Here is an 11,515-nt window from a genome sequence, read left to right as displayed (position 1 = left end):
TATTTTTCGGTATAGCAGTGCAATGCAAACATGGAAATGCATACAGACCAATTGCACAGATTACCGAAATGTCAAACACCCGACTTAAATGTAAAATCCAGAATTATTATCAGATGGGCTACAGAAAAATTCCTGTTTAAGCCAAGTTCACCTAGCCTAATACAAGGCCTGCACACTGTGCATTTGTTTTAGTTCGTCAGTATTTCCACCATATTTTAGCGACCACTAGATGGCCCTATTGTCCATTCGATCGATGCCTCATCTTAGCATACTTCCCAGTTTTGTGTAGATTCATATGCATTATAATAAAGAGTTTAAAGTTGATTCAGCCACTTACTCTTAATTTCGCACACACCAGCGCCTGCGCCCGCACCCAGTAGGCTACGTACGTTTGACAGCTAGTGAAGAACCATAGCAAACAACTGAACGTACTGAGAAATGGTACATCCCAATGGGGGTGAGGGTTTGAAAATCATATTTCATTATATTATTTCCTGAATTGATGTGATGGTAATACAGCATTTAAATACATACAATTTTGGAAAGGCTAACATTATATTTTATTAAAAAAATTTCAGTAGTAGTATTATTTTCATCTACTTTGGGGGGGGTCTAAGTCTCATCTAGGGGAGTCAGACCCCCCCAATAACCCCCGTAATTCGAACCATGCTCACAGCACCTTTACATTTGAAAATCACAACTGTAACAGTGTGATAACCTCAATAAGCAGAACAATCTTCCTTGAAGTCAGCGTCACGTCGATCTGTTTCCCCCTAATTGATGTAATGACAGGGAAAGCACGGCTCCAGTAGTGTCGGTGCCTTCGTGCATGGGGGAAGATTTTTAGGTTTACTTTAGGTTTACTGTCATTCTTCGCGGGACAATTAAAGGAAGTAAGGCCCGGTTCACGGAATTTGTTTTACCACCAGCATTTCCCAAGTCAACATATGGGCTCATTAACACGCATCTTGGGCGATCCCAACACATGTGGGCTGCTCTAAGTATGCCCGTTCACACCTGGCATTGGAATGCGTCTCGTCTCAGTTCATCTATATGCAAATGATCATTAATTTATCATCTCTTATTTCTTTTTTTTTCACTTTAATAAACTGAACAGACCTTTGCTTACACCCTACAACCTTTCTGGAAACATGGTAATTTACCTCCTGAATACAAGGCTAATAATTGAACCACAAATGCGAACGCCAATTTGTATTTCCGATATCCAATTCTGAGATTTATTCACTTTCCACTATCGAATACACAGTATTAGATGTCGGTGCGTATCTCAGTGCTTCTTGGGTGAGTTTGCACCAAAGTTTTTTAGCTTCTCGCCCGAGACACATTTAATTGCCGGGTGAGAACAGGCCTAAGCTACCACACGACCATATCTACAGCCTTTAGCATGTAGCATTCAACATGGACATTGGAAATGACGCAACTCAATAAAGTTGTGGGACTTGGATCCTTGTCCTTGGATCCTACAATCCCCAACATGCACCTTGATAGTGTCCTGTCCTAGGACATTTGTTTCTCGGTTTGTTCAGATTGCTAAAATTATGTCCCAAATCTGGGCGGCACAGTGGAGTGGTGGTTAGCACTGATGCCTCACAGCATGTTCTCCCCATGTCTGTGTGGGTTCTTTCCAGGTACTCCGGCTTCCTCCCCCGTTCAAAGACATGCTCATAAGGTTAATTGGTGATTCTAAATTGGTGGTGTAGGTGTGAGTGGATGTCTGTGTTAGCCCTGCGATAGATTGTAGACCTGTTTGGGGTGTAACCCGCCTTTCGCCCGATGACAGGATGAGCAGTCCCTATAACCAAGACAAGCGGTTACAAGATGAATGATAGGGTGCCCCACAAAATTTTTTCCTGATGTTGGCTGACAGTTCATATTGCTCAATAAGTCGCAGGATGAGTCAAGCTGAGTCTGATGGCTGTTCATCACGGATGTCCTTTGTCATTTTTCATCCTAATGCTAATGACAAACCGCAGACCGATTGTCTTGTCATTCATTCATGCTAGATGGTCAACACGATTCTGGAGGAACCGTCTCTGTAGGACAGTGTGTGTCACTCATCCTAGCTTCCTAGCCTCACAGCTAATAGTAGCTTTTGCTGTTTTGTCCTTTTGAATGACAAATAGACTACTGCCACCTGCTGATATGAAGAATTATTTACTTTCACACAGGCGTCGAACATAAGGGCCAGCTAGCGACTAGCGGCTAGGCGACTTTTTGCAGGTGACTTTGCACTCGGCCTTTGTTGTCGGTGTTCCCGATCTTGGTTTGCCATGTCCGTACCGTAACATCCAGACCTCAGTTCCTCATAAATACGAAATGAATCGAAATTATATGTCAGGAAACCTCAAACAAAGCTCCAGTCGACAGTTTAACCGCTCATGTGAATTTGTGAATTAATGTATAAGTGACATTGACTGCGGTTCACTTTCTGCTCCCCGCCCAGTGCCTTTCAGACAATTACTCTCACAGAAACCAAACGAACTTTCAGTTAAACTGACTGAAAATGATACATCAATCACAGCCAGCGATTGCTTTCAGTCAGCTATGGCGTAACAATGATTACACAGTCACATCAAACAAACTTGGCTTTGTGTCAGCAGAAGATGATCACGTAACAAAGTTTATAGATCAGGCAGATTAAATACGCGTCAACACGAAACGCACCGTAAGCAGTAGTAGTGAATCACTGAGGCCAGAAAGTGGAGATTGTAAGTGAAGAGTGTTGTGACTCATCAGAGAATGGACATGGGCCTTCTGAGGGGTCCTGAGTTGAGGGGAGGGGGCTTCTGTGGATCATCCCCAGATAGTTTCAGTTAGGAGAACATTGTATTGTCACAAGATGGTCAATGTTATTTCCTTCTCCTGTCAGTGGTCATAATGCTCTGGCTGATTGGTGTATGAGTTAGTATAAAGTTGCATTTTTTGTGTCTTCCTTATCTTATAGATGCTTTGGGTTTTTCTGTACCAGCTCTATGACACCCACTGAGGCACGTCTCAGTCCTTTTCACTTCCGCTTTTGTCTCCATAACGATTCCACAGGATTGACCTGATGTTGCTGTTATTAGAAACTCCAAATAAGTGCCTGCTTGTTAATTGACACTGACTCTGTATAAGTTAAACACAGCAGATTTGCCTGAATCCAGTATCAAGATCCAAGGTTGACACATGCATAATGTAGTTACAGCTGCATTGAAATGACACTGCAGCAAGGATCGATCTAACGCCAAGTCCACACATACCAAAACGATCTTTTCCCCCTCCGTTTTCCCTGGCATCGTTTCAAGAATATTTGCGTACACACGGATCCATCTCAACTCGACTCAGCACGCTACTTCATATTCCAGGCCTATAGGTGGCACTGTTTCAGTTTCAGAAATTCACCAAAAACGGAGAGGAAGAGGCAGAGCATGTGCATAAAGCTTGAGCGCTGTTTACATTAGGCGTGTTCGACTTCATGCAGATCTGTGCAGATCTGACTTGACGTGATGCATGCTGGGTTGTTCATACTCATAGACCTCGAATATGATTGGTTAAAATGAACTTGTTCAACCCAGCATGCATCACGTCAAGTCAGATCTGCACAGATCTGCATGAAGTCGAACACGCCTATTTACAAATCGGCAGTAGAACATAGACATATATACATAGACGCCTCATTGAGCAGGTTGGCCCGTTGTTGTTGCGATACGTCAATGTCGCCGCCATATCGAAGGAGGCAGCTCTGTCCCGCGAACCAGTACGAGTCAATGAAGTGAGCTTTATTAAGCGTCTTCTACAAAGTGCTGTAAGTTAATGCTTCTCATTTACATATTCACACATTAACGTATATATTCAGGAAACCGATGGGAACCTACGGAGCCCCTAAAGGGACATGGGTAAAAAAAAAAAAATGAAACATTTCTCGTGCGCACGAGAAAGTATCTCGTGAGCACGAGAAAGTATGTCGTGAGCACGAGAAAGTATCTCGTGAGCACGCGAACGTATGTCGTGAGCACGAGAACGTATCTCGTGAGCACGCGAAAGTATCTCGTGCTCACGAGAAAGTATCTCGTGAGCACGAGAAACCTTAAGTTAAGCACTTCCTGTGCGTATGCCTCTAGGCTCATTAACAAGGGCGGACTGGCGTACGGGGACACCGGGGATTTCCCCGGTGGGCCGGTGGGCCTGTGGGCCGGGCCATGAGAAACATAAATAAAGGGGGGAAAAAGTCTATCGCAACTTTCAGTGTGTCTGTATGTTAGCATGTATATTAACAGACTAACTGCAGTGGTTTTGGCATTTTTAGTAAGTTTTCTGTTAGCCGTGTGTGCTACCGTGGAACAGGAGGCTAACAGATTTAGCCCGTTGTCTGCTAACTGGTTACAAAGACGTAGTAACGCTGCTAACTGGTAGAGTTACTACGTCTTTGTGTCAGAATCTCCGTTAACACAGAGCGCCGCGCTGCTGTACCGATACGCGGAGCGGATGCCAAGGCAACCAAGAGACTCTGACAAGTTTGTCAATAAAGTTGGGAGGAGGAGCTAATTGACGTACCTGCCTGATGCACGTAAAACACCTGCGGGTCAGTTCTGATAGATAGAAAATATTATCTCGCCTGATACAGTTATGGCAAAAATAATTGCCCACCCTGGTATAGACAGTCAGTGTCATTCAGTTAACAGCCTGGCAAATTGTTCGACCAAATTTGATTGTATGACCTGTCTGCATTAAAATCACTACATGCTGTAAAATCACTATAGGCTACTGCTGTAATTATTTTACTGTAGACTACTTAAGGGTTCAGGTTAAGGATTACTATATGATTATGGTCCAAAACAACATCAAATGCAGTTTTTTCATCAAGGTACATGAAACTTGTGTTGCCGGCTGGCTGGCTGGCTGGCCGCGCCGCGCATGAAGTTAGTTTTCTCCATCAAATTAAGCAGCTCTTCACTCACTTCAAACTAACACACCTGAGGAACACAGGTAGCCTAATTGATGGCCCGGGAGTCATTGACAAACCGGCCCACTTCATGCGCGGCGCAGTCAGCCAGCCAGCCAGCCAGCAACAAAAGTTTCATGTAGCCTACCTTGATGAAAAAAACTGCATTTGATGTTGTTAGAACTGAATGACACTGACTGTCTATACCAGGGTGGGCAATTATTTTTCCCATAACTGTATCAGGCGAGATAATATTTTCTATCTATCAGAACTGACCCGCAGGTGTTTTACGTGCATCAGGCAGGTACGTCAATTAGCTCCTCCTCCCAACTTTATTGACAAACTTGTCAGAGTCTCTTGGTTGCCTTGGCATCCGCTCCGCGTATCGGTACAGCAGCGCGGCGCTCTGTGTTAACGGAGATTCTGACACAAAGACGTAGTAACTCTACCAGTTAGCAGCGTTACTACGTCTTTGTAACCAGTTAGCAGACAACGGGCTAAATCTGTTAGCCTACTGTTCCACAGTAGCACACACGGCTAACAGAAAACTTACTAAAAATGCCAAAACCACTGCAGTTAGTCTGTTAATATACATGCTAACATACAGACACACTGAAAGTTGCGATAGACTTTTTCCCCCCTTTATTTTTATGTTTCTCATGGCCCGGCCCACAGACCCACCGGCCCACCGGGGAAATCCCCGGTGTCCCCGTACGCCAGTCCGCCCTTGTTAATGAGCCTAGAGGCATACGCACAGGAAGTGCTTAACTTAAGGTTTCTCGTGCTCATGAGATACTTTCTCGTGAGCACGAGATACTTTCGCGTGCTCACGAGAACGTATCTCGTGCTCACGAGATACGTTCTCGTGCTCACGACATACTTTCTCGTGCGCACGAGATACTTTCGCGTGCTCACGAGATACTTTCTCCTGCTCACGAGATGCTTTCGCGTGCTCACGAGATGCTTTCTCGTGAGCACGAGAAACGTTTCATTTTTTTTTTTTTTACCCATGTCCCTTTAGGGGCTCCGTAGGAACCAAAAACAACGTCTGTAATATTCTGAGTAGTTAATGTTACAGACGCTGTTTTTGGTTCCTAACGGTTCCCTGAATTTATACGTTTGTGTGTGAATGTGTAAATGTTTATAGTACTTTGTAGAAGACGCTTAATAAAGTTCATTCCATTGACTCGTATTGGTTCACGGGACAGAGCTGCCTCCTCCAATATGGCGGCAACGTTGACATACGGTCCAGCGTTCAATGAGGCGTCTATGTATATATATGCAGTAGAAGAGCTCGAGGGGTGTGGCGATGACATCGTCGAAATGCAAGTATGCGTTTTCGCCATCCACACGAACACTCAAGGTCTGCGTTTGCGAATTTTTTCACCCTGGGACCAGGTTTCAGAAAAGTGCGTTTTAAGGCAATGCGTTTACCGGATTCGTTTGGACGATCGGCCAAAACGATGCAAAACATCTGCGTTTAAACCAAAACCTTTTTTTAACAAGTGAGGACTTGGTGGCATGTTTAATGCTTAGCTATGCAAATTCGTGCTAATCATGTCATCAGAAAGTTGATTTCCTTTATTAAACCTCATAAACCGGTGACCAGAGAGACTGCACGAACGTGTTCTTTCCCCTGTGCATGGAAATGGAAAAAAAAAAAAAGTACTCTGCAAAAGCAAAATGGTTATAAGCCATTACCATGACCACTTTTTGGTGTACACAAATTCTCCTTGGAAAACTTGACAAGTCTTTATGACCTTATGACTTGTGCCATGCAACAGAATTAAATTAGAAACCTCCCACATATCATGTGATGAATGAGCCATCCAAGTTACTTTTCCCAAAACTCTGGTATTCTTCCATATGCATATAAAGGTCATTTGCACAAAAAAATAAAGAGAAAAGCTTGATTTTACATCAATGTGTTGATGCACAAAACTTGAACATTTAAAAAAGCCGATAGATGTTGTGCTGTTTCTGTGCAAAGCGAAAGGTGGATTTGTGGGTGGGCTCGCAGTGGGCTGTTATAACCATATACCACAGATCCTATCTGCAACACACACACATTTATTTTTCATCCTGTTTGTTACAGGGTTTAAATGTCACAGTGGTTCAGAAGGAGAAGCCTGATCGTAGAGTTGAACAGAGGTGGGTGCTACATGTCTAAGTAACATCCACATGAATGAATGCCAGGTCCAAAAGTTTCTCTGCAGAACACTGAATTGTCACAAGATGTTATTTACGGTCAGTGGTCTTAATGTTGCGGCTGATCGGTTTATGTCCACGTTGTGTGAAGGGCTGAATGATTTATTGATTTCAAATAGATGTATTGATTTGTTAGGCTGATTTGTTTAGGATGCAAAGAAATGTATGCCATGCCACAAATCCAGGGTTTATTTAGATTTAATGCTAACCCTATCTTACTTTACTGCAGAATGTGTACTCAATACATATTGGGCGCAGTTCGTATATTTAAGCAAGCACATGCGCTGTTAACGTTTTATCGCATTTTTATTGAATCTATTACTAAGAGAACACTGAACCGAACCTCGAGATCGCAATGTCTGTGAGGAGCTTGGTTTCAGAGACCGGAAATGCACAACAGCTACAACTTTTTCAATGTGTGCTGTTTATCAGTCAAAGGAAAATTCAAATTAAATGTTCACACACTTAGCGTGCACACACACTCAGAGGTGAAGAAAAAAAACTACTAATACGTCTGTGGTAGGAAGTCAATTGGTGGTAAAAGCTCTTCGCCTCTCCTCCTTATCGGTGTGAGAGTTGACAGTTGGTTTATGATGGAAGAACTTTACGTTTGATGTTTGTTTCACACAGGACATGAGATGGGACAGAAGCAGCGAGCTGGCAACTTTACCGACAGGTGAGTCTCTAATGTGGACTTCCATGTTGTGGCTGTTTCATTTTAAGATGAAGTCTTTTAATGTCTAAGAAGTTATATGTTAATGCTGTTGTGTGTTATTGCTGATCAGCCAGGCACTTACAAAGCTTCAATTTGAGATATTTTCCTGTCTTTATGAGAAAATGGTGTGATGACTGTCTGTATGAAACACATTCTCAAAAAAGTTTTACCAAGGGGTTTTCACTATCACCGCACGTCGTATATCTCACAGAGCTCGACTCATTTATGCATTTATCAGTTGCTGCGTGACATTATGAGACGGAGCCGACAGGCAACACCAAGTCAGGGATTTATTGATTGCGCTCCCTGATGTAAAGAAATAAAAGACAAACAATCGATTTCCTAAGAGAGGTAACTTATTCCTGGGCTCAAGTCAGACTTGAGTCACTAAAGACTTGCAGAAAGACTTTTTAACACCACTGACTCCCGCTGATGTCGCTTGTAATTGAGTAACTGCAGAGCGCAAAATTCTAGTCTACAAATCAATCAGCATTAAAGCAACTGAAAGTTATTAATGTTACTCCCTGGATTTATACAACCACATTGCTCGATCTTAACCCAGCAGTGGTTCCCAAACTTTTTCTGCTGGGACCCCCTTTGGTACATAAGAAAATCTTCTTTGCTCTATCCTATCCCTATCACGTCACCAACAGTGAAACTGACTCCCATACCGCGGGACTCCTGCGGGAATACCTTGTCTCGCGGGAGTAAATTGTCACCCTCTAATTCGATCCGCGCCTTGATCCAACTTCTGCTACTTCTAAGCCTGGCACTGAAGTACCTCAAAGATGCTAATGCAAATCTTGTAACATGTGCTGCCGAAATAAACTGTATTTGACATTTGACAGCCACATGTTATTATTATACATGTGCAGAATAAGAACAAGAAGAAACCAGTGAGCTACACCCAAGGAAAGTGCAAACCTCCTCCTCGCAAACCAGTGGTTTGACAGCTCCCGAAAGAGATTACGGACGGCACGCTACACAGAAAGAAACATGAAGAACCCCCTCCTGCTTCTTCTTCTCATTCCTCTGATTCAAGCCCTCATCATCAGAAGTGATAGTTGTCCGAGCCTTCCAATTAACAGTAAGTAATTTCTGTGTTCACTTAACTTATGTATATTGCACAACTTTGAAATGCATTTGAGGCAGCGAATGCAAAGCAAATTCAAACTTGTTTCATCCCTTTTTGTTCCTCGCAGATCTCACTTGCTACAACGACTTCAATCAGAACATCACTTGTGAGTGGGACAGCCCATACTTGTCTCATCACAGAGACACTCGCTGCAAAATAAATGCTAAGAGGATACCTCCTCCAGGAAGGTAAGGACTAGGTCTGCTTCAATAATAATAATTTATATCAGAAAAATATTAGTAAAAGCGTTGGCCTTGAAGTTATCGAGTACATCCTCAATCTAGCTATGATTATCTCCAGAGCTCTGCTCCTTGGTCTCTACATATATGTATAATATCCACAGTGTATAAATAACATCTCAAACTTATATTTTTTCCAGTCTCTTCACATACAGCGCTTCCTGTGACCTAGAACCAGTTGACATCTCCAACCCAGCACGACAGAAGTGCTCCCTAATCTTCGCCTACACCTACATAGTGAGTTAAAAAAAAAAAAAAAAAAGCATTGATAATACATATTTCATAAGAGAGAAAAACGGGTTATTGGCTAACTTGGTGTGAAGGCTGGTGCCACTCTGATGTGTAACACCAGTTGTCATATATTTGTGTTATCTCCAGGGATATTATTATCTCAAGTTCTCAATGATCTCAAGAATATCCATTAAAACTTCATATTGATGTTTTTCTATTATTTTGTTTTACCACATACAAAAACAACAACAACAAAATTTTAACCGGTCTTGGCTGACTGTTTCTACATTATTCTCAACATGCACAATTATCCTTTAATCTATTAACATCTCATATTGTGATAATTTCATTTGTTTAACACGCATAAAATCATCTTGATTGGCACTTCCTTAGTTTTGCATTGTTTTTCAATCTTTCCAGTTTCAAGCCTACCACGTGTTGTCCATCACCGTGACCTGTAAGGATGTGGAGCAAAGTGTAAACATTGAGTACAAACCAGCTTGTCACAGTGAGTACACTGTATAATACTAGTACTGCCTTTTTGAAACTTACCCTCTGAACTATTTGTGGTTTTCTAAAACAAACTGTGTGTGTGATCTTGCAGTTAAAGTGAATCCTCCAGAAAAACCAAATATCAACAATACCACCGTTTCCTGGCTCACCTACGTCAATGAGAATGGATTCTCTCTCTATAAGTCAGAACTGCAGTGGAAACAACAAGATCAATCTTGGAGTGTACGTACAGCATATATTTTGTGCCTCAATTCGTATGCGATGGCGATTATGATGTGTAAAGCGATGTGGAAAATTAACATCCGCACATTGGATTCCAGGATTCCTCCGTTCAGAAAAACGAAACTTCCTGTGTAAAGGAGTGCACGGCAGAGCTGGACCCAGACTTTCTGATACAAGGCGAGATGTACGAGGCACGCGTTCGTGTGCAGGTCGAAGACAACGGCTATGAGGGAACCTGGAGTGACTGGAGCCTCACTGCATCATGGTCATCTCCTGTGGGGAAACCAAAACAACCACCAGGTACTTAACTGGTGCATATGAAGAAAGCTAAGTTAAAATTTGCCTTTGGAATCAGAATCTCTGACAACAAAACGTTGGATAGAAAACACACAATTAATGTCAAGACACAACAAGACAGCGTCTCGTGTTTTTTGTTGTGTCAGGCAGTTGGTCATTCATTGGTCAGTGTTTAATCAGCTTAGCAAAACAGTGCAGAGACATTCAAATACACAAATATTTTCACAAAAACATGATCATCTGAAATGAAACGGATACTGTAAATGTTCTGACCGAATGATCAGCGTGATTCAGGAGAGGCCAATCGTTTTACAGCGGTTTACAGCTCTTCCTAGCCTCACAGCTAATATTAGCAGTTTTCTCATTTGAAGGACAAACTACTGCCATGTCCCTGGTATGAAGAGTTATTTCAAGTCACACAGGCACAAACTTATGTGCCGGCTTGCTGGTGGTTGTAGTCCTTAAGGTGTGTTCAAGTGCAAGCTTTAGGTCCAGATGTGAGGCGTCATTGAGGCATTGCTAAGTGGACTTTAGCCCGAATCAGCATTCAATATCTAATTCATGGTGTCAGATAAGTTCATTTAACCTGCCTACATTTGCCATTTCCTCTGCAAACTGCTCTGCAACCCACCTCTTCCTTTTCTGCTGTCTAGATCAGGGGTGCGCACACTTTTTTGGCTCGCAAGCTACTTTTACAACGACCAAGTCAAAATTATCTATGTATATATATATATATATCATCATACTAATTGTTGCTACAGTGGTAAAAGCTCCATCCATCTCTGTTTTTATTTTTATCAAGAAAAATTGGACTGCACCTTTAGAAAAACAGCGCTGTCAAGACTAACATCTAAAACGTTTTTTTCAATGGCACGCGATCGACCGGTAGATCCCGAAGGCAGTGCGGGTAGATCGCGTGCCATTGAAAAAAACGTTTTAGATGTTAGTCTTGACAGCGCTGTTTTTGATCGATGTAATGGGCACCCCTAGTCTAGATCAATGTCATTTCTGCA

General features: G+C 42.4%; 1 protein-coding gene across 2 annotated transcripts; it reads left to right on the top strand.

The window, feature by feature from the left end:
• Positions 1-8,856: 8,856 nt before the first annotated feature.
• On the top strand, positions 8,857-11,267 carry LOC311504872 (uncharacterized protein). Of its 2 annotated transcripts, XR_014699646.1 has the most exons (5): positions 8,857-8,952; positions 9,068-9,188; positions 9,380-9,476; positions 9,891-10,205; positions 10,304-11,267. XR_014699646.1 is itself a non-coding variant. In XM_084568207.1 (4 exons), exons 1-4 carry the CDS (start codon positions 8,862-8,864, stop codon positions 9,993-9,995), a joined length of 414 nt encoding a protein of 137 aa, XP_084424333.1. In that variant the 5' UTR covers positions 8,857-8,861; the 3' UTR covers positions 9,996-11,267. The 2 variants fall into 2 exon arrangements, 1 of the variants encoding a protein (XP_084424333.1); XM_084568207.1 differs by having other exon boundaries at positions 9,891-11,267.
• The last annotated feature ends 248 nt before the right edge of the window (positions 11,268-11,515 follow it).

This window comes from Chelon labrosus (genome assembly GCF_963514085.1).
Source record: "Chelon labrosus genome assembly, chromosome: 2".
In the NCBI taxonomy this organism is placed as follows: Eukaryota; Metazoa; Chordata; class Actinopteri; order Mugiliformes; family Mugilidae; genus Chelon; species Chelon labrosus.
Note: the sequence above shows the minus strand (reverse complement) of the source record. Positions and strands in the feature narration are given on the sequence as shown.

What these genes read in the sequence shown, in the direction of transcription:
- LOC311504872 (XM_084568207.1), top strand. Translation starts at nt 8,862, where the DNA reads ATGAAGAACCCCCTCCTGCTTCTTCTTCTCATTCCTCTGATTCAAGCC. An exon ending in TCCGAGCCTTCCAATTAACA is followed by an intron (nt 8,953 to 9,067) that starts GTAAGTAATTTC and finishes TGTTCCTCGCAG; the next exon opens with ATCTCACTTGCTACAACGAC. An exon ending in AGGATACCTCCTCCAGGAAG is followed by an intron (nt 9,189 to 9,379) that starts GTAAGGACTAGG and finishes TATTTTTTCCAG; the next exon opens with TCTCTTCACATACAGCGCTT.